Source organism: Camarhynchus parvulus, chromosome 3, assembly GCF_901933205.1.
Source record: "Camarhynchus parvulus chromosome 3, STF_HiC, whole genome shotgun sequence".
Taxonomy (NCBI): domain Eukaryota; kingdom Metazoa; phylum Chordata; class Aves; order Passeriformes; family Thraupidae; genus Camarhynchus; species Camarhynchus parvulus.
The window spans coordinates 107,242,319-107,266,590 of record NC_044573.1 but is presented as its reverse complement, the minus strand read 5'-3'; the positions used below and the strand labels follow the sequence as shown (position 1 = coordinate 107,266,590).

The following is a 24,272-nucleotide window of genomic DNA, read 5'->3' as shown; positions in this document are numbered from 1 at the left end:
CCTCTGCACGAAATCATGTTGGTGGTCTCCCAGCTCAGCGCCTTCTGAGGAGCCCTACAGTGAAATATCCTTCCGTACCACTAATGAATGCGCCCACCCACACTGGAGCTGGTGCCCCCTAAGAACTCAATTCAAGAACAACTTTTTAAACTCCTACATGAAATCAAAGGGCTCATTCTGTGAGCCAAAGAACTCACAATTTTGGGCGGGACAGTTAATGGGTGGTTACCCCAGGTTGTCCCCTTGGTTTGCAGCACACAGTCTCGCAAGTAAAAATAATAAGCAGGATGCTGACTGTGTACACAGCATTCCAATTAATTAGATCTCATCCTCCTCCAATGAATACATAAATTGTTGCTTCCCTGGTGACCATACAGAGCATGAGTGACTTGCTCAGCATCAACCAGAGGAACCAAAGTAAACACACAAGACCTCAGTTTACTTTCCTGTGCTCAGACAAGACTTCCTTCTCAATATTAAACAATCACTAAGCAATGAAAAACTCTCAAATTGGCCATGAAAACTTGAGCAAGAACACCCAGGACATAATTTTCAAGCCTACTGCTCTGAACCCTCCCAAGGACTCCTGTCCATGTGTGAATGAACCCTTGCCATTTCAGGCACAAGGGGTGAAGCCCGGTGACAACAGCCAGAATAATCCAGTGGTGCTACTGAAACACAGATCTAATCCCACAATGAGGAGATGACTCCTTCAAACAGGGCTGTTATAAAATTATCAAGTGGCACAGGGGGTGGAAAGAATCAAGTTCTGATTGAACTGACTTGAAATAATAAAGGCACACACTTTCTTTAAACACAGCTTGCCACATCCTGAGAATCTGGAATCAATTCCTTCCCTTTCAAGAAGCTTAAAAGTGGTGGGACTTTGATATGGCATGAGCATGTTTGCTTCTGGGCTTAGAGCCCTGGCCAGCCTGTTCCAAAACTTTCAACGTTTTTATATTATAAGACAGAAAAGTTAGGAAAACAAAGATGGAAAAAAAGAATCAGAAATTCATGGAACTATTAAATCAGGGCAGCCTTGCTGTCAAATACCTTTGGTAAGTAAATGAATCATGATCAATAACATATTGCCATGTAGACTTGCAGGAGAAGGTTATCACCTGCTTCTGTGCCAGGCATAAAACATAACGGTGTGTGGTTAATGAAGTACTGCATGAATCCAGAAAAAAAGTCACTATTTTTCTCTGTAATGCTAAAGCATTTTTACTTCAAAGTAAATTTAACTCATCCAGAAAAAACATAATTTTTTCCATGAAAACTTTGTCAAAATTGATAGTTTACTATGAAACACTTCTCTTTTGACAATGTTACATTTGTAAGAGGAAACTGTCTTGACAGAAAGAACCCTGTTTTGGTAAGGGGATGTTTCCTCCCTGATTGTAAAGCTGGTTGTGCAGAGCTGCTTTATACATTCATATATTTGCCAGCAGAGGGTGTCACAATCTCAGAAACAGACTTACAAATGTATCCTAGCATCTGTTCACTCACATACAAGGACTCAGACACACACTAAAACAAGGATTTACCAATCTCTTGTTGTCCTCACTGACTTTTCCACTATCAGGGAAAAAAAAACCATTTAGCTATGTAAAGGCTGTGCTAGCAGTGCCATCTTGCCACTGCTCTCAGGACAGGAAATACCACAGTGACATGGCCAGCAGTGGCATCACCTGAACTGTGACACTTCTCCACGGCCCTGGCTGCAAACTCTGCTAAGAGGGACAGCAGCTTGGATTTCTCTTCGGTGTGCATCAGATTCCCATCAATTCTCACACCCAGTACCCTCACGCTGCACAAATACCTTTAATTATCCCAACCACTTCGTGTCACTTTTCTGCAGAGCTGTAAGAGCCCCAGGCTGGGGTGAGAGCTCACGTTGCACACACCACGAGACCTGTCCTAAACCAGTCCCCTACAAGGAATGGTCACACATAATGACACCTAACCCACACCTCTCACAGCCAGAGACAGGCTGATGCCTCAAATTCCCAGCCTGATATCCCACACGTTATTGAATTCACTTCCCTGACTCCTGAGTTAAGAGAATGTAATTGAAACAACTTGATGTTTGGTGTTTTAACCACCTTGCTATCCTGCCCCCCACCCCCCAGCCTCTATTGCCAATTAAAAGGAATGAAAACTATTGTTTATATAGCAATCTGGGTTCTATAATCTATTTTTAATTTACTAACAACTCTTCTTCTATTTGTGTTTTGATCACGTGCAACTGATGTTCCAGTCACTAGTGTAGCTTTCCAGATTAACTCGAGCACTGGAATCAGCTGGAACAGATACAGAGGATGACTATGAGACACATATAACCTTTATCTCAGAGCTGGAAGCTACAGAAAACATTTATGATAACCACAAGCAGCAATCTCTGTTCTTTTTGGGTCTCACCTGCTCATGTGGAGACAGGGAAAGGGACTTCACCTAAGTAATTATATTTTATGTTTATAAAATGTGGGGTTTTTGTTACAGAATTATATACAACTACTTCTGCTGTTATATAGGAAAAATAAAAATATAATAATATAAATATATAGTACAATATAATATCAATATAATATTACAATACATTAAAATTAATGTATAAAATTTATTTAACATATAAATAGAATAGACTATAATATTAACACAATATAAGAACTATTTACTTCAATAGAAAGCCTCAAGCTGTACTAGGGGAAGGCCAGGCTGGACATCAAGAATTTAGTCAGTGACAGTTGTTAAGCACTGGAATGGGCTTTCCAGGGAGGTACTGGAGTCACCATCCCTGGAAGTATTCAACAAGTGACTGGATGTGGCACTCAGTGCTATGGTTTAATTGACAGGGTCATGATCAAAGGCTGGACTTGATGATTTCAAGGTCTTTTCCAGATTCTAGATTTCCAGACACCAGGTCTTTTGGGATTCTGTGATTCTATTCTATTATTTTTAATAATGCAGCAGGACCTGCTGTAAAGTGATATGCACCAGATGAGAACTAGAGCCCCAGATCCCTTTTGAATCAGTGTTGCAATTTTACAAAAAATTATGAAATACAAATCAAAAATAAATAGGTTCGTTAGGAAATATGTACCCAGCGTTGCTCTCCTTTCCTCTTTGCACAGTCTTCTACTGCTCAAGAAATGTAAGACAGCTACTTGTTGACTAACTCGTTCTCCTCCACCCAAACCAGTCTTCAGAAAAATTGCTGTTGTTCAGATGAAGCAGACAGAAGGTGAATAAAACATCCCTGGGATTAGGGAGAAACTATTCTTCCTTAGCCCTTGAAAACTGACAGTCAATTACTCTGCTGAAATTGAGGTCTGCACTGACAGTCCCAGGGACCTTACTTCATTGACAGAAAGAACATAGTTATAGATAGAAAGATCCAGTTCTACTCTGCCCATGTCTGCTTTATTCTCCTTGCAGTGAGCATTCCAGCTGTAATAAAATTAAGCTAAAAGCTTTTCTCTACTTCAAAGAGCAAAGTTAAGCATCAGTACTGCAGTTTAGCATCAGAGACTGCAGTGTCTGGATAAGACAGGAGCAGGAACCAGGTAACAAAAATGGAGTGAGGATGTTTGCAGGGAGCAAAGATTGTGTCTCTCCTGCAGCTTAACAGCTCTGGTCTCTAAAACTTTGGTGTGCTTAATTGTCATTTACAAGAGTACCTAAACCAAGAGTTTGTTATGCAGAACTAGGGAAAGCTCTCTTTAATCATACTGCAGCTTCTGGAAATATGGAGCGCCTTGTGGGGTTAGTATTCCTTATCTCACCATAGTGGGTATCAGACCTTTAATTCCAGCTCTGCTTATGGCCAGATGCAGACACATCTAGGACACCCATTTATTCCTGGCTGGAGATGCCAGCCCTTGTGAGCCCAGGGATTTGAATATTGCAGCCACTGAGAAGCAAGACTTGGGACTGTGCATGTGGGGTAGCACAGCTGAAGATTTACGGTTGCACGGCAGACCATAAAACTTCCTTGTAAATGGCCAGGATATTTAACTTTCATTGTTACATCTATTTAGTCTAACTCTTACTTTATCTTCCTTTTACAACTTCCTATAAAGGTTAGCTGAGCATCCCATTAGCATCAGACAAAAAAGCCCCAAGTTTTTAGCATCACTGAGAAGCGAAGCACTATAATTATTTCCTTCTGTTAACAACACAAAAATATTACAGAAGAGATTGTTATCTGACATAAATCATCATTTACCCACTTTTATCTCATGGGTCAGCCCCGGGCAATGAAATATAATTGCACAGATGAAGTGTGTGGCAAAGCTGGAACCTGCAAAATTTGATGTTTTTTGAATGATATGATATAAGCCCATGGTATTCAACATGCCTTATGTCTCTGTGAAAGCAGTAATACAAGGGAGGAGGTACATCAGTGAATGACTGCAAATATTGTACTAGATCGTCTCAAGGGACAGGGGTGTGTAAATCCACAGCTTTATGGAGCAACAGGAGCTCAGACTTGCTGGAGCTTTGCCTCTCTGAGGGGAAAGGACTGTGGAGAACAGCAATTTCATTAAGAGGACAGTGTGGGATGCATATAAATACGAATGGCATCTGGCTTCTGGGGGACTCTTTCTTTTCATAAACAAATATGAGGGAAAATCTGGAGCTTACAGAGTGCAATTACATTTCTTAAATTCACTTCTGTCTTTTAATTATTTTATATGGAATGTCTCAATATAATTCAGTTTATATGTGCACATTAGCTATAACAGCATAACATAATCATATGTTATATATACAAGATAAGAGGGCCAAGAGCCTGATGGCAACATCTAATAAAGCATGAGCTGCTTTCACAGGTTTGGGTCCAGCCAATGCACACTCCTTTAAGCAGTGCTAGGGCAGAGGAGGAGTTAGCACAGGCCATCAGTCTCTTCCAGTAAGCAGTTAGGGATCCTGTTCTGGTGAGGAAACTGGGCTGTATGGACAGGAGTCATGCCATGGCTGTTGGTAAAGAGGCTACACAACACTCTGTGGCTCTTTTATTTATTATTACAGATGTAGTTAATTCAACTGTGGATATGTGAGTTGAGTCCACCTAACCAACCATCTCAAGCTGATCAGCAGCAGCTCCTGATGTCATCTGAACACAGTTCACAAAAAAAATTATGAGAGAATGGCAAAATTCTTCCACTTCTAAGCACACAAACTCCATGGCACATTTGGCAATGGTCATACTCACCAGCATTATCCTGCTGCTTGGTGTTTTTGATGTATGCAGAAAATTTGGAAAAGATATCAATTCCAGCAGTGTTTGATTCCCGGTGCTTAGCAGCCAGCTTGGGGTATCTGAACAGGCAAAAGCAGTGGGGAAAGCAACATCTTGTTACCAGCATCACAGCCATGGCTACAAATATAATTTACAAGAAGAGAGGAAAAACCTCCTGTGTGAAGAACTGTAATTAACACTCATTATCTCAAAACAACAACTTGGCAAGACACTCTTAACCCTATCTGTTATCCGTCTGTCGAGGCAAGCATGCGGGGAGTTACACAGGGATGGTGTCAAGACAAAGGTAATTGCACTCATGCCTTATGTAACCACAATCCAAAATCAGCCTTAAATCAGAAGGAAACACAAATTTCCAGAAAGGTGCAGGGGAGTTTGGCAGCCAGATCTCTCCATTATGAATGGCAGCCGTGTCTAACCCTCTACTCTGAAAATGTACTCCAGGATGGAATAGCAAAGGGTGTTAGGATTAACCAGGTGAAGGAACATAAATGTCCCAGTCTCTGCATTGCTTTTTACAGACATTTAGTGAAAAGGAATATATTGATTTGAAAGATAAACACAAACTAATGACTCCTACTGACTTCAGTGGTCTTGGAGCAGAGCATAGAAAATGTAAATGCCTGATCTCTTGCCTAAGGACTGGCCTATAGCTGCTGGTTCACTTGGAGGTAAAATGCTCCATAAGGAACCAAGCCAAATTTGATGGATTCATAGATTCGAAGGTCCAACTCACAAGCCAACTATTTATTTTTTCCATTATCCTTGTATTAAGTCCAAAATGTTTGACTTAGTAAGGCATATCTGGTAAATCTAAACCTTTCATTGGTTCCTTTTTCATACTGGAAAAATCTGGGCCTTATTCCTAACCTGAATTAGTTTAGTTATAACTTCCAGTTATGGGCTCTTGTCATTTCTTGACTAGAATAATGAGCACTTTTCTGCCTCCTGAGCCTCTCGTCCTCTGTAATCAGTTCCCCTTCCAACCTTCCTAACACACCATACAGCTCAGAAACCTCTAGTTTTTCACTGTAAAATGCTTTTCCTGGCACAGATATTTTCTGTGGCAATTCTCAGCATCTATTCCAAGTTATTTTTAGCTTTGCAAAATGTGGCCACCAGACCCATACAATTTTTTCCTAGTACTGGTCTCCTTAATTCTGCATACAAGGGCATCCTGAAATGTGTACAGAGAAAACATTCTGCAGTTATTAGTCACATAAGTAACCTTCACACATGGAAGTCATCTCACTGAAGCCAGCAAGTTTCATAAATAAATATTACTCCTGTAAGTAAAGGTTGTAGGAAGGAGTGCTTTTTAGGAACTCTTCTTAGGACATCTTTCATTCCTAGGAAATGGAATATTGACTGAAAAAAATATCTGAAGGTCTTACTTTGGAGGTGCAAGAATCTCTTCCAAGAATTCCTCAATCTTGTTAACATCTGTCTTGACTTCTCCATTAAATGTCAGGAAAGGTGGGTGGGTCCCAGGAGCCAGATTGTGCAGGTCAGCTGGCTTTCTGCAAGCAGAGAAAAAGTCATGAAATCACTAATCTTTATGGTTGGGTAGTTGCACAGATATTTATAGTTCCTACAAAATCAGTCTGCCTTTTTTTTTCCTCTCCAGTAATTTGTGGTTGGAAGACTTTGAAACTACCCCAAGCACCCTGTTTAATATAAAAACATTCCACAAGTGAGAAAAAAATAAAAACAACAGCCAAACCTGAATCCCAACTATTTTGTTGTGCACCACAGGCTCTCTCAGCCAGATAAAAATCTGATTTAACTTGGAGGGGTCTTTCTATACTGTAAACACTGGGTTACACACCTATTTTCAATTAAACAGAACAATTTTTACCTTTTCAGATCAACAGTGGTGACATTGAACACAACTCCTTTGAGCCACAGGATCATGAAGAGACGCTGGGAGAATGGGCAGTTCCCAATGCTTTCTCCATCTATTCCAGCCTGGGGGGGAAAGGAAAAATGGATTTCAGATTTGTTACTCATTTACCTCCCTCAAGATGGAAAATTGGATGGTGAAAGAAAAATGAGCATTTTAAAAATAACCAGCAGTGCTTGTTATTTAATACAGTTCATCATCAACACAAGAATGGAGCTACTGCAGGATTCAGCCTTTGTCAGGAGGTCAAGGATGCAACATGGAACCTCGGCTGAGGACATCCCTAAGGAGATGTGTCCCTTGCTGATGGCAAGCAACATCCAGGGTGTTCCTTCAACTAATCTCATCCCTACAGGACTGCCTGTCTCATGGACAGGGTGGACACACTCAGGACCCGATTTCTGCTTTATTTAAATCTGTAGGCTGCAGTTTATATCAGCTCAATATCTGCTTCACTGTTTTGCTATCTAAAACATGTACTTTAGAGTTAAACCCAAAAACTCTGGACATTGATTCATTCTTGTTCACATCAACAACTGCCTCAGACACAAACAGCCAGGTCCAGACAGAAATCTCCATCTGAATCCTTCTGAGGTTCAAGGCAGTTTTCAGCCACCACATTCAGTCTGTTCCTATCTCTAGTATCTAATGAATTGCCTACAAACCACTACACAACAACACAAAACTGCTAGTGTTAGCATTGAGAAGCAGCCTATTTTTTCCTCTAAAAATTTATGGTCCTTAGCCATGCAAATTCTAACTTTGAGCCATGGAGGGATACAAATAACAGCAGCTGAACTGAGCCAAAGATGTGGCCAAGGACAACATCCTTCTACAGTAATCATGCTTGTGGCCAAAGCTTTCAGGATGATAATTGTTTTGATAGATTTCCATTTTAATTTGTGGTACCATTGTGTTTAAAAGATTCTTATAATCCTGGTGCAGCAACCAACCTTCCGTTGTTGACCCACATGGATTGCATAACTGTATTTTAAGCACAGTGTGTGTCCGAAAATGGCTGATGAAAGAGCTAAGCAGATAAATGCCCTTTTCCTTTGGAGACAATACTACTTATTATAATTACAATTATTATATTACTTTGTTGGCTGTCATAAATTGTCTCTTATTAATATTCAAGCTGTGAGGTAGCATTTCTCTGTCTTAAAGAATGAACCCTTTCTAATTATTGCAGCTCTGTGAAACATCCCCAGCACAACTAGAAACATTTTGAGACATGTCCAGTTGGTGCAAATTCAGGCCTTGCCTATGAAATGTTCAGCCGAAAGATTTTCTTGTGAACATCAAGAGCCTTTCTCATGTCTTGAATGCAACTTTTCACAGTTCTCGGTTTAAAAACAAATTCCACGTTTTCTGTCACCAAACTATGGGGAGAGTGTGAATTCAAGGCTTGGAGACAACCTGACATAAAGTTCAGAGCTGTGTAAAGAGATTTGATCTGGGTTCAGATTCAGTTTCAAGCACTCAGACTCTAGAGGTACTTGGATATAGGGGGGAACAGTCTGGCTGCAATTTTACTTGAAATTATGGATCTGCAATATGTCTGGCACAAGGCATACGCAAGGATCAACACACAATGTAGCTGAAAGAGTGGTAGAGCATGAGAATGAGTAAGAAAGGATGCATTTCCCATCTACCTGAGGTATGAGTAATCTGGTTTTGCAATATTTCATGAATTTAATCATTAGCTCTGTTCTGCAAATTTCATGGCAACAGCAACAATGTCACCATGGGAATACCAGGGACCACCAGATTGCATGCCATAATTACTGCAAAGTCACATTTTATGATTTGGATTTTGGTTTTTTAACCTTTCTCAGGAGCTTTTGACTTCTTACCCTTCCTGAAAAGAGGCAAATGCTATGGGAGAAAACAGCAATATGACACCAAACTTCCCCTTGATTTTTTCACCATCTTAGTCATAAATCACAATTTCATCTTTTTCAGGAAAGACATTCCCTGCTCTCTCCATTTGTTTATTCTCATGCAAAGATTAAGGATTATCCAGACTTGCATCTTATACGTTCTCTGTCCTTCAAGGGAATGGTGAAAAACCATCTCCAGACCAGAGGACTAAAGGAGGGACAAAGCAGCTGAATCACACAATCACAGAATCAGCTGAATCACAGAACCTGCTGAGTTGGAAGGGACCCACAAGGTTCACTGAGTCCAACTCTTACCAAAGGACATCCCCAAGAGTTACACCATGTGCCTGGAAGAATGATAATGACAAGGGAGAAACAGGAAGTGATGGGTTGTGTGGGGCTAAGGGATGCAGAAGTCATAGGAAAAATGAAAAAGATGTGAAATCTGGAAGAAATAAGATTGATTTGGTGATCAAAAATAAAATTAATTGTGAAGGTCAAATGAGTCCTCCAACAGTCCCAATGGTCAAAATTCCTTCTCAACACTTCCAAAGCAATGGGAAACATTTATTGCCAGAGACACATTGGGAATAGGCAGAGGAAATTCCAAAAACAAAAGATAAACTAAAGAAAAAGTACAGTATGATCTCTGTTCAAAGCTCTGGGATCTGGAAGCCAGGCTCATGATTTGGGAGGAGACTGACTCATGGGTTTTGATCTCATGTGACTGGCATAACTGAAAATGCTACCACAAATCACAAGGCAAACTGGTGACAGAGGAGGGAACAGTATCAAAATCTCCCCAGCAACACTATTTATCTATTATATTCAGCTCTTTTTCTGTTGAAATTATAGGCAAGGCACTCTTGGTTTTGTGTATCCTTTCTCATTGCCTCTAACAGCAGTCAGTAATTCAATGTTCAGCACTCAGAAAGAGCAAAACCTTAGTAGGTAACAACTTCAAAGGCTTATCAGAGTGTTTTGAGATCCCTTGTGAAGTCTATTAACTACCAGGAGGAGACGAGAAAGAAAACTTGCCAGGCTTAGTCACTCTGAGCTTCAAAGAAAAAAAGCTTTCTTAAAGCACCCCAGTAGTGCCTAAATGAAAATCTGTTGCATATTTGTCCAAGGGTAAGGGCTCAGAAAGGCAGGAATTAAATAATACCTTCATCAAGATCAAGAACTCAAGTAGTGGATGGAAAGAAAGGAACATATAATTGACAAGTTGGAGAACCACCATTAATCCCTGCTGTTTTTCACAAAAGCTTTCTCATGCAGCTTCCCTGAAAAACATTAAAAGTGATGAAGCACTTATAAAACAGAGCAAGTTGGTGACATATGCACTCTCTCTGCCAGTAATATTGGATATTTCTGATACAATGATTGCAACTAAGGACAGTACTGACAATCCTGAATAAAAGACTGCAGCTAGGGACAGATTTGAGGCTTTGTGGGCACTAGGATAAAGGAGATAGAGTTGTTAAAGCACACTCCCAACAGAGAAGAGCCTCACCTGAAAAGGCAAATTCTCATAGTGACCATGGAAAAGTGCAATAGATTTGAGGATTTGCTGGGTGAGACTCTTTGGCCAAGCACTACCCACCTCACTGAAGTTTAACTTAGGGAAGGTCTCCTATGTGAGCAAGGCCAAGATGCACATCTGAAAGATGAATCTGTCCACCTTTCACTTTGACTGAATCCACTGAGTGTCTTAGTTTTAAGCGGGATGAATGTGGACCCCAGCAATAGAGAAGTCTGGAGTTTGTGGAGACAGAATTTCTAGAAACTTATGTTTCTCCATCTTGGAAACAGCACTTTCTGCTTCCATTGCTCCCCACAAACACAATTTTATTAGTTTACCTACTCAAAAAGTATGCTTTTCTACTTAGTCTCCAGCTGTTTCTGTCCTTCACACTAAGCAATGCAAGGTCCTGCCCTGGAACTCAGTACAATCACACCAGGAAAAGCCTCCTGTCAGACCAGCTGCTTCCCTCCATCTGAGTAATGGCAAGAATGAACAACATGTTCTCCTTTATTAATTATAAGGTGCTCCCCCTTAAACAGTTCAGCTATTTTTAGTGAATTAATTAAATCTTAAAAACATTTGTGTGCATGCGTGGGGGCTGCATGAACTCATTATCAATTAACAAAATTTGGGTGGTTTCAGGAGGGAGAAAAAATAGTCTCAGTGATTTTATGAACTTGTGTCAAGTATTTTTTGTGAAGTCATGGCAGTATCAAAAGCTTCCAACCACTGCACAGCTGAACAATGTGAACAAGGAGCTCTTCTCAAGTTCAGGCTAATACTTTGCTATTAATGAAATAACAGGAATAAATTTACTCACATATTCCAAAAAATACACTAACTGGTACATGCAATACACGCAGACAACTGTATATTATTTTAACTAACCTTAAGAGAGGAAAAAAAAGACAAGTTGCAGTTTTTTTCCCAAAATACAGAATTTCAAAGAAATACACCATCATTAATAATGACTAAGCATCTAGCTTAAAAATGGCAGCACTGGAAAGAATTACATATGGCAAAGCACTGTGGTTTTTCCAGGCAAATAATGTATTTGGGTTTATCTATCCTCCTCCTTTCATTTTTCACTACATTGAGGTCACTCTGCACATGGTCTAGGGGTCTGTTAGACTGTAGGAGAAAGCAAGGAGATATTTTTGATTCCATTAAAGCACTTTTTTTTTTAATAAGAATTTTAACAAGTTAACAAAAACAAGCAGGCTAATTCACCTAAATGTTTCCCAGTAAAGATTAAGGAGGGATTTGATTTCATCATCCCTACAATCAAACTCAAGGCTCACATTACACATGGTTACGTCCTCTCTGTTTTAAAATTGGGAAAGCTCCTGCCTTTTGACACTTACTCTCCTTACACTCAGAACCCAAAAGGGAAGTGAAAATCCTATTGGAAACGCAAAGCTGGCCAGGAAATATCCTATTTATTGTGCAATTAAAGAAAATAAAATCTGTCTTAGTAATTATACCACACACACAATAGCACAAATCTCCATTGTAGGGGAAAAAACATGGGTTGCAACATGAGATCAGACATGCCAAGGTATTGCTTTAGTAAGGATTATTTTTTTTCCATTTTTTTGTCTTTTTTTTCCTTCCCAACTTCTCATCCAAATGCAAAAGCCAGGGAGCTTTTTGGAGTGCCACCAACCAAGAGGCAAGCTAAGAACTGCACTTTCATAGAGCAGCGCTGGTAGGTCTTAGGTAAGAAGTAAATCTTTTCTCAGAAGCCTTGTGTGTATCACAGGACACTCTTGTTGACTGTGGCTCTGATTCAGGAAAGCATTTAAGCATGTGCTGAAATACATCCCAATTCAGAGGAAGTATATGCTTGACTTTAAGCATGTTCTTAAGTCCTGTTGATTTCAATAGGACTTAAGCACATACTTAAGTACTTTCCTGAACAGGGGCCTATAAAAACAATAATAAATTTGCTGTGCAGCATTTCAACTTCATTGGACTTTTCCTGAGATTTCATTCTGCTAGGAGAAGCTGTGGGCAGCAGCCTTCCAAAGGAGGGCGAGATAGAGCAGGAATATGTCCCTAAGCACACGCATATGGAAATGGACCATGTGCATATATGTCAAACAAAAATAGAGCCTTGCCTGAAGGGCTGTCAGGGTAGTAAGAAAACCAAAAGGAAGTGGTGAGACTCTTTAGCCAGCTCCCCAAAAGCCAGCCAAAATACTGTCCAAGCTTGGCATTACATACAGGCATATATTTCAGATGCACATAAGCTGAACTGGTCTGTGCTGCTGGCCAATTTGAAGGGAGCTGGGTTCCAAGCAGCTGAGCAGGGGCTGAGCATCTCCAAGGAGCTGCCACTGCACTCTCAGATCTCTGCAGCTTTGGAAGACATGCATATGTTCTCTGGAGATATTCAGGACTTTCAGGAGATGGAATTGCAGGTTTAAGACCCCATGGGCATCATGCAGTTAGGACATGACAAATATTATCTATAGGTTTGGTACATCATGATTTTTCAACTTTTTATATCCATGTGAGGGGCAGCATGGGCAGGAAGGGATCAGTCCTATAGGTTGGCTTCTTCCAGAGAATCCTTTCAGGATGGTTTAGGATATTCACAGTTAAACATCAGATTCATCTGCCACATCAGCTGAGGTCCTGGTAGCAGAGCAGCTGCATGCACTGGGATCAACCTGCACAAATAGGTCTCAGTTGCCTCAAGGGCTTTGTTGGAGCCACTGGCCACTGTATTTGCTCTTGCATGAAATAATTTTTGCTCTGAAATAAAGCTTGTGATGTCTGAGAACTCCAGTCACGTGCAGTTTAAACATAGAAAACTACAGACTAGACCATGGGTGAATGGTCTGATCACATGGAAAGGATTCCATGTCATTCCATCACCTCTTCTGCTTTCTTTTAAAGTTCCATGACTTGACAAATACCAGTAGAGTAGAAGAGCACAGACTACTCTGACACCCTAGAACATGATATTATTTTCATTTCATTTATACTTGTAGATCTGTTACTTAGCTTTGCATGTGGTCATTCTCATTAATGAGAATTTAATATGAGATAGTCAGAAGTAGTGGGAACTATAACAAAACTTCCTACACCAAATATATAAAAATATATATATGCATAACGTTTGGTACCAATATGTTTTTTTTTCCAAGAGACCATATTCCAGCCTGCTCTGCTGAGAGGAACTTCTGAACACCAAGACTGACTTTCAGAGGGTGATATATAAAGAAAAAGCCCCTAGAAGAGTGAGAGTCATTAAGTAACACCAGAAGTACTGTAGAAAGAAATCACATAGAGCATGTATTTATATTCTTTTAATGTCAGCAAAATACAAGCTAAAGGATGGGTGCTAAATGCAGGCTGACATTTTCAGAGTGGCTAACAGTTTTAGATCTTGTGAGACAATTTGAAGGCAGCTGACTTCTCACAAGTATCAACTCTCTGCACTTGGCATATCATGCCACAAGCAAACCAAAATGAAAAGCTGATTTTAAAAGCCTCAATAAGAGGGAAGTATCACTGACTGTGAGTTTCTTGAGCAACTACACAAAAAATTCAGAGTGTTCAAAAATAAAATATCCATTGGAAGAATATTCTTTGAGGAGCTCACTTGGAATTTGACAAATCCCTGATGGAGATGCATGAAGGCTTTGGCCATATCACCTTGGGGAATACACCTGGAGTTGTGGTCTCTGGCCAGCCCCCAAGGACGGGAAAGGTGCTGGGACCACACAAAGCTGAAAGGTCACAACATGCAGGGCTCTCAGGGCTCCTGGCTGCCCAGCAGCCCACCCAGCAGCCAAAATTTCCTTCTAAAATTACTATTGCAGTTTCCCTCCCTACAGAAAACTCACCACAGCCTCTGTTCAGTAATGCTGTGAATGTTTTAAAATGGGTTTTTTTTAGACTTAGTGCAATTTAGAGCAAAATCTTGAAATTCTTCATAACCAAAAATTGCCATTCTTGTCATAGCTCTTCATAGCAGATGGCACACAAAGTTCCTGTGTTTCAGAACATAGAGGACTGAAAATACAGGTGTTTCATTCTTGGCTTGATGGACAAACAACAATCATCCTTTACACTTCTTCCTGAGCCTTTTCCAACTTAATAAAGCAACTGTGCTCCCACCACTCACCAGGATCCTGGCACAGGACCCTGGGTACCCTCATCAGCCAGTGGATGCAACCTCAGGAAACAGCTTTTAAAAGCTTTGCTTTTTGGGGACCCATCAATAATTCACTGTGAGTGAAACATCACAGGAACAAGAAAATAACTCAAGAAATGTCAGCTATAGAAGTTTAACATATAGAAAGATGTCGGAACAAATGAGTAACAGCAAGTCACAAGTGAATGTGGAAATCTAAAGTTGATAGGAAAAGACAATATGGACATACCAGGAACAAATAACATGAATTAACCCAAGCAATCTTGTTCTCTGCCACGTTTCCCAGCACTTTGGGTAGGAAAGAAGAAGCAGGAACCTAGAGCTATAAGGTTTATGACATCAAATCCAGACCATATTTTCATTAACAAAATCAGGAAACAAGACCTGCATGAAACCTCTGCAAAGTGCTTGTACAAGTAGTTGAAAAAATACTTATAGAACAGCAGAAATCAAGTTTTCTGTTAGCACATAAACACATAACAAATAGAGGTACCATAAAGGTCTGTGACAAGATGAGTCATATTTAATGTTTCCATTAGCAAAATGGAGGAAGGAACAGACAGAACCTTACAAAATTTCCTGGCAACAATAAGCACAGAGAGGTTACTGGGATTTCCCAGGAGAGGAGTAGACTCAAAGTGATGCTAAAAAGTTGGAACAAAGTGTCTGAAATCACTTAAATGAAATTCAGCAAAATAAACTTCAAGGTGCAAGATGTCAGAAAAACAAAATGTGATGTACAAAATGCAGGATGGGGAATAGCTGGTGAGGGAAAAGTGAAGGAGGTTTTACGTAAATCACAATGTGAATCATCTCTCTGTGCCTCTACAGGAAACAGTAACAAGTTAATGAGATGTACACGTGTCGCTCTACTACAACATAACAGTCTCCTCAAGCATGCATAAGATTGCTTCACAAAGAGCAGGATGATCCATTGTTGTTCATGCCCACAGAGGATGGGATTAAGTACTTTGCTCAATTTGCAACACCAAAGATTTAGAAGGGGAAAAAACTAGTGTAATTATAGGACTAATGAAACACAAAGCAGGATTTCTAAAGAGATTGTGTAATCTGCATCTAGTGGAGGCTTTGAAGAAAACCAAAAGAAGCTGGTAAAACTGGTCTTGATTTATTTCATCCTGCTGCAGAGCAAAGAGGGGGCACAGAATATTTTAAAAATCCTTTTTAACAGTATACATTAGTGACTCTGACAATAAAGCTGCTCCTGCTGCCAGTGCTGGATGCTTGGTGGCACAGACTTCTGCCTCCCTCTGACCTGCACAGGATGAAGTCTGGCCCCAGTGAAATCAATGACAATTTTGCCCACGACTTTGACAGTACCAGAATTTCACTCGGAGGTTTCATGGCCAGAGGGGACAATTATCATAATCTTTCCTGACCTTTTGCATCATACAAACATAGATTTTGCTCAGCCTGTAGCCAACATTTTGTGGCTGAACTATAACATATGTTTTGGAAGGGTTTTTGGGAGAGGCACATGCCTCACATAGAGTGGTAGTAAAATCCCCTCTAGCGTTGCCTGTTTGCATTGCAGGGAGCAGCTCCTGCTCCCAAGGAAGTCAACATCCCTTTTCTGGGGTTTTGCAAAAGGTACCTAACCTGTCACATCAGTTATACATGCAATCTTTTTTCTTATTTATCAGTTGCATGTGAGTTCAAGTACTGGAAGGAGCCTTAGTGACAGGATTTGGGGAGCCAGGACACAGCAGTATTTAGAAAATTCTCACAATTTTAGTACAATTCAGTAGAGATGCTGAAGCATCAGCTACTGTTGGTTGTTTTGGATACAATGGTGTATCTCATAGGAAGAAGAGCTTTGAACAAGAAAGTCACTAATCCCTTTTATTAAGATAAATAAACTTAGAATCATAGTGGTTTGGGTTGGAAAGGACCTTAAAGATCAACTATTTCCAACCCCTCTGCCATGGGCAGGGACACCTTCCACCAGATCAGGCTGCTCCAAGCCCCACCCACCCTGGCCTTGGACGCTTCTAGGGATGGGGCAGCCAAGTTTGTCTGGGCAACCTGTGCCAGAGCCTCACCACCCTCACTGGGAAGAGTTTCATCCTAATCTGATCCAATCTAAACCAGCTCTCTGTCAGTTTGATGCCATTTCCCCTTGTCCTGTTACTCCAGGCTCTTGTAAATATTTTCTCTCCATCTTTCTTGTTGGCTCCCTTCAGGCACTGGAAGGATCTTGTCCTGCAAGATTTTGATACCAGTACCTGTTCAGCTCTGCATATCCATAATGCAGCTTCTTCATTGTGGAAGCCCAAGCCTGCAGGATCTTGTTGGGGTTTTTGCCTTTAGTGCCACACCAATTGATGGATTATATTCTAATGGAGTCAGTGGAGGATGCCCCATCCCTGGAAATGTTCAAGGTCAGGCTGGACAAGGCTCTCAGCAAACTGATCTAGTTAAAGATGTTCCTGATTACTGGAGGGGAATCAAACTAGATGACCTTTAAAATGTCCCTTCCAACTCATAAAATTATATGATTCAGCGATAATGTACCTTATCTAATTCCATAACAGTCAGTATTCACACAAAATATTCCCACTACATTTTCCACTGACTTCAGTGAAAGCAGAGTCATACTTTGGATTCACTAGTTTCTTCCTGATAAATGATTAAAACCACAAGTGCTCTGAAGAAAGAATTTGTGAATAACTCTTATTTAGCTATTCACAAAGCACCAATTTTAATACTTTCACATACTGATGATTCTATATCCTGAGAGATAATTAGATACCAAAAAAATCATTTCCCTCTGGGCAAGCTGCTGAAAATAAAATGAGAGATAGATCAGTGCCAAAAGGTGTCATAGGCAATGCAAATTTAGCCAAATTATTCCTGTTTCTAGTGGAGATCAGGTGCAAATCAGGTGTTTCTCCAAAACAAGACCTGTGCAGAGTTCCCATTACAGTACCAGAATCCTGCATGCACTTTTTCTTGTAAGAATTAAATCTGGCACATCTGGAATTTGGATGTCTGTTAAAAATCTCTGAGCCAGGGGTAGTAATCTGGCCACACAGCATATTCTGCAAATGTTGGTGAATAGCAGCCAAATTTCCATGCCTCTAAGCAGCATATCAGACTAACTAATAATAACAGCAGCCAGGTGCTGAAAGTCAATGCTGAACCTGAAATAAGATCCAGGGCTGAATTATTTATTGAAATTCCATTACTTTATTTGCAGTCTTAGGAAAGAGAGTCACTTGCAGGCACTGCAAATAAAGGTCTGGATGCTGGGTATTGATGGTAAGGGCATTTACCACACCAGCTGATCCCATAAAGTGTCCTGGGGGTCTTGTTTTGTACATTATTAATATCATAAAAATACTGAATGGGTTAAAAGAGCAATTGGCCATCCACAGGAGGTGTCCCAGGGTGGGCAGGACTGGGCCTTCCTCTCTACTTTTGCATCTCCAAAGTTCACAGCCCTGCAGAGGGCAGGGGAAGCTCCATCCCGAGATGTGACGGGTGTTTCTGCCTTCCACTGAAAGCTGATCAAACTGTGCTGCCAAGGACCAGCAAACCACAGGCCCAAAGCAGGCTTTGGTTTGATGCTTACACCACGTGTGACTTCCAAGCACAACCCACAATCACTCCAATAAACTATCAATACAATATTCCTGGTACTTGGACCGAGTCTTAATGCCCTGAGAATAAAAATGCCTTATAAATAAATTTTCTGGTTTCCAGCTACTCACAGAAAAATAATTAGAGTTCAGTATTAAGGGGATTTTTTTTACTTTTCATATTTTGTTCCTTGCTGTATTTGTTCATCTGATCATCTAAACAGACATGCAACCATATTTAGCCATTAGAGGGATGTTGCACTACAAGGCAGTCTTTTCTGATCTTTTCTGATGACACTCCCTCTGAATATTTCCTTAAACAAGAAACAGAGAGCAAGTTCTGAGTTTATAAGTAGAAATACCTGCAGTGAAAGCAAGAGTCTAAGATATACACACCAACAGCAAGTAAATGTTCCTTGGGATCCACCTAAAAGCAAAACAGTTTGTGTGTTCAATATCAAATGATGGAGAAAATAAACAGTGGTGCTTTCCAAAAGCTACTGAGAAATTCTGAGTAAGTGTGTGTATTAGTAAAAGTAGAATTTACAAATTTTTTTTGCACAATGGACTTCTGAATTTAATGTATTATAAATATTGTAAACAGAAAAGAACAGATCAAAGGCAGAAATCTGGAACACATTTCTTGTTTGCTCAGTATCTCACTGCAGGATGATTTCCTTTGTCTGTAATGTTTGGGCCTGACTGAAATGCTTTAAAAAGAAATGGTTTTGATAATTTTCTCAAAACAAATTTTTACCTGATGCTCAGAGTCAATTTCCTCTGATCTCATTTTATCCTGTTATCCAGCATGAAAAACAAAAACAATCAAACCCAAAACCAAAGCTTAATTAAGTTTAATTCAATGCTATAAATAAAAATAATCAACTGCACTTTCCCTAGCACCTCTTCACCTCTTACTGTCCTTTTGTTTCTGGGATCTTTAATGATGCTGTTAATTCCAAATATCATCTTTTTTATTATTATTATCATACCTACATTCCTCATGCTCCAAGTGGAGCACCCTCCAAAAGGACCAGCAGTGACTCCAGCATGGCTGAACAGCAGAACTCTTCTCCAGCCTGTTCTTTCCTCCCACAGCTTCCTCAGAAGAAATCAGTAGCCTTCTTCCCAAAATGTCTCTTGCTTGCACTCTTCCCCCCACAAGAAAATAATCACTTTGTTGATTTTATTTCATTTTATGCCCCTCACCTTTCAGCCATATTCCCCATTCCCTGGCTTCACCGCTGATTTGGTGACAGCAGCCAAGGATCTGTCCCCAGCTCCCATCCCTTTCTCTGGCTCTCCACTCTGCTTCTCTGCCATTGTTACTCAGCCGCTTTATTCAAATTAAACAAATCCTTTTTGATATGGTGGAAATGGAGTGTGACACAAGGGTCATGCTCTCTAAATCTCCTCATCCATTTATTGTTAAGTTCACAAGAAGGTGCCACCTTCTCTGGAGACAGTCCAGGCTAATCAGGTAACTGAGAAACCAGGATTTGGCAAGAGAATTTCTGAACATTTTCTATACATTTGTGTACAGCTGGGCCTAATTCCCTCAAATACCTGAATAAGATCTGAAAAATAAGCTATTTTCTTTTTTATCTTTACTTACAATTCTCTCTAAAATGGCAATTTTTCTCCCCTATTATTGTAAAATGTCAAGCACACACGGGTGGTCTTCAAAAAATAACAAGTAAGAGAAATCCTATAATTTCACACTTCCAATGCAAAGCTAAACATCTGTTAGTACAAAATCACTCTTTCTGGCAGAATGGCAGAAGGTGATTAGTACTATAATGCTGCACTCACTTTCAAAGATCCTGCATATGGCTTAAAATAAATGTTAAATAAATATTCAAATAATTTTAGTAAGTTAAAAATGAATAATCCTTGGTGCCCAGAATGAAAGAGATATCATGGGACTAATTATAACTTTATAAAGATTATAATATTTATATAACTTTATAAAAATATATATAACTTTCTATAAAAGTTACATAACTTCTTCACAGCTCCCATCTTGGCCACATCCTTCCCCAGCTCTTCAAGGCTGGACATGAGGAGCTGTCTACAGTCAGCATTTCTAGGATATATTATTATTGTTGAATCATCTGTTTTGAGATAACCTCTGAATCATGAGGGCATCGAGCAGAGATTCTGCTCAGTCAGAGAACAAGGCGTTGCCACAAGCACAGGTCATAGGGCTGCTGGTGCCAATGAGCCAGGATGGGCAGGGGATGCTTCCCACTCTCAAACAAGTCTTCCCACATCCATGTTCACCTGCCTTTAGTAGAGACTGAACAGCAAGAAGACTTATGGAATGTTTAGAGAAACGTGTAATGGAAGATTTGTAAATATGGAATTTAAGTATGTAATAGAAGATCACATTCGTGCACTCTGAGGAGCTCCTTGTGGCTCCATCCTGGACCAGGCTGAGTACAGAGTGTTTAATGCAGTGGAAACATCATTTCTGAGCCTCAAGCAAGACCCAGTCCTAGGACTGGATCTAGAGCTTAACTGTGAGACTCGGAGATATTGCTATTAAAAAGAAAACAAAAACAAAAACAAAAATTCAAATTTAGCACATCTTGATACAAGAAAGGGCAAAACAGAATTCCTTGTCGAATGGGTGAGTTAACACTCAGAATGAAAAGTAAATTAAAATGAACCAAATTCTAACTGAAGACTGAAAATAGACTTAATTTGCACTGAATCCTCTTGGCATGTCCCGGGCATCGAAAAGAACTAAGCACAGAAAAACAACTAAAACTGCCATTCTGAGAGAACCTAGAACCTGCAAGAATATTCCATGATTCAATCCCTCTTCATTCAGGAAGAGCTTTTTAAAAAAATACTATAAATAAAATAAACAAGTAAAACAGGTCTCCAGTTGCACACTGAATCAGCAGCAATGGCTCATCACAAAACACAGGGCAGTGAAAGAAAATAATTTCCCCCCATGATATGCATTTGCATCTGTTTGAAGTTGCCCATTCAGCAGCTAAAAGCAAAAGGAAAGCAGTAACACAACGTGCCTGTTGACCCACACAAATTGAGTCACAATCTAGAAAAACACCAGCAACAATAGCAATGATCCATTGTGGCTGGTTTCTCTGATTTCCACTTGTTTGAGACAATACACAGGTACAGGCACACACCAGCAGGCAGAACAACAATAGCTACATGCCCTGGATGTCAAGGTTCAGGGTGTTTATTTGGGTCTTAAAATGTCATGAAGAGGACAAGCTTGGCAATCCATACAGAGCCAGCCATACAGACACCAGCCCAACCTGAAAATTAATTCAGCATTTTGTCAGGAGTTAATCCACAATGATTGGGTAGCCTTTACAGTCACTCATCTGTGTAAAGGGAAAAGAGGGGAAATTTCACCTGGACATGGCTACTGGACTACACAGATAGGAAAATGGATGTTAGGAGAACCATTTCATAGGGAATGAAGCCAAGGCACAGGGTTGTGGCATGACTTAGGCAATGACAGACAGAAAGGGCATTCCACTCTTGTATCTCCCAGTTTAGCTCTTCCTCATCTCATCTTCAAGGTCTGACCTGTACTGGCACAGCAATCATCAGCTCAGCCTTTGGAGGCCCTTCCAAAGTCTGGCCCTGGCATAACCAGGTTTGATAAGCACATAAGATAAGCAATCCATATTTAACCAGCATCTGAAGTAATCACATTCTATTATCATACCCAGGACACGTAAGCAGCCTCTCAGCATCATTTCTGTCAGACTAACCTCAACCAAATTTGTGCTGCCATTCAGAGACACAGAAAGCAAAGATTCCTTCTGTGCCTCAACCAAGCCCTGTTCTATTTTGTGATCTCCTCCATAGCAGTGCCCTGCTGGTTTGCAGATTTTCTGGTGCGTTTATTCCTTTCTTGTCCCTTGCTATGTGTGCTTCATTACAGCATATCTAGTCTTGGTCTGAAGCATGACTTCTTTGGTGGTTCATTCCAACCTTTACAATTACTATTAAGCCTGTTCCTACTCTGACTACATTTGACCTTAACCATTAATGTGTTGCACAAAGAAGTTGTGAATTCCCCATCCCTGCAAGGGATCAAGGCCAGGTTGGATGGGGCTTTGAGCTACCTGGTCTAGGGGAAGGTGTCCCTGTCCATGGCAGAGGAATTAGAAGTAGGCAGTATAAAAGTCCGTTCCAACTCAAACCATTCTGTGATTCTCTGTCTTGTTATACCTCTTACCACTGTGCTAAAAAGACCCTGCAGATACATTTAATATTGCAGTCAAGTGATGCTTGCTCTTTTAATTAAAGGAGAAAGGCTGCCTTCAGGATGGCAATCTTAAGCAATTTTTAGCCTTAAAATTATTCTTCTCTACTTCTTTTCCAACGTCCTAAAACACATAAGCTCTGTGTGTTATTTAAAACACCCAGTCAAAAGATAATCTAAACCTTGACCCCTCCCTACTAACAGCAGTGGCAAAAAGAGAAAGTAAAAATGCATAGCTGTGATTAGTATGATTTGTGTGTTTGTTATTGGGCTATTCACTGTGAATTACTGAGCCTCAGTGGCACAGGAACACTGAATCAGCCATGCTAAATGCTGTACAAAACCCAAAGGACACAAGAGCTATTGACTAAAGGACAGAGCACAGGACCAAGATGAAGTTCTTGCTGGCCCTCCTTGCACAAGGTTCTCAGCTTCTGCACCTGCAAAGTACTGACCAGGACCGTACAATGCTTTGGAAATACTATTAAAAGGCATCTGTATTTATTTTTTACTTCGGGGAATGGATTTTGCAAAGAGAGTCATGTTCAGAGGTGGCTGCCAAAGCACAGAGCAGACTGCACAGCCTCCTTTGCAGAACTGGGATCTAAGGATGCTTAATTGTTATCAGCATCTAGGGAGTTTGGAGAATTTCTAGTATCACCCTGTGTTTTACTACCAAGAATTAAAAAAAACCAACACTCAAAAAAACATCCATCTTCTGAACATTTAAAACCGATGCTAAACAGTCTTTTCTGAATAGAGACAGATGCTGAACTCAGCTGTCAGATTTCTGAGGTGGAGCACACAAGGATTAGCTCCTCATACTTTGAACTCCACTCTGCAGCAGCACAGTCTCTTTGGAGGTGATGAGCCCTTCTCCAAGAAGTAGAGCATTACACTTATGTCCTTACCAGCAGCAGAAGTTACAAAAAAATATTGTGTCTCCTTTGGCATCTTCTTGGTTAAGAGAAACAGAAACTAAAGCCACACCTAAATCAAGCAAATTTCCTCTGTGCATAAACCCCATTCCCAGAATCAAGAACAGGTTTTAACACCTGAGATATTGGTGAATGGTGACCTGAGTCAGATTTTTTTCTTAGACCAGAAGAAACAAAACAAATTGGCCAGAGAAGTTGTGGATGCTTCATTTCTGAAAGTATTAAAGGTTAGGCTGGATGAGGCTCTGAGCAACCTGGTATTGTAGAAGGTGTACTTGCCCATAGCAGGGGAGTGGGAATTATGTGATCTTTAAGGTCCCTTCCAACCTTCCAACTCAAACCATTCTATGATTCTATGAAATGCAAGAGAAGCAACAGAAATAGTTAAGAAATGGCTTCTTTACAGCAGGATTTACATAATAAGGGGGAATTTATTACTCCCATATAATATCCTTGCAAGTTTTATAGAATTTAAAGTAAATGAAAATCAGTTTCAGCCTTGAATATTAGGCCTTGAGCATTTTAATTAACTTTTTATCTACTGCAGCAAGCACATACAGGTGAATACCATGGGCTTCTGTCATCTGCATTGCACACAAAATTAGCATCTATCAAGATGAGGATTTAGAGGAGCAAATTGTCACTACCTGAGCACCTTTATCCTCCTTAATTGAATGTCCTTTACACCAGAGTAGCTACAGCAGGGACAGTTTCTACTCCTACTGTCCT

The 24,272-nt window shown here is 40.2% G+C and overlaps 1 protein-coding gene across 2 annotated transcripts in view; it reads right to left on the bottom strand.

Moving 5' to 3' along the window:
• The window catches only part of CLIC5 (chloride intracellular channel 5), a 68,632-nt gene that overhangs the window by 16,451 nt on the left and 27,909 nt on the right, over positions 1-24,272 (bottom strand). For both annotated transcript variants that reach the window (XM_030945670.1, XM_030945671.1), the window contains exons 2-4: positions 7,128-7,237; positions 6,664-6,789; positions 5,222-5,328 (exon numbers count right to left, since the gene is read on the bottom strand). In XM_030945670.1, the coding sequence (XP_030801530.1) occupies positions 5,222-5,328; positions 6,664-6,789; positions 7,128-7,237 (343 nt within the window). The remainder of the gene's footprint in view (positions 1-5,221; positions 5,329-6,663; positions 6,790-7,127; positions 7,238-24,272) is intronic.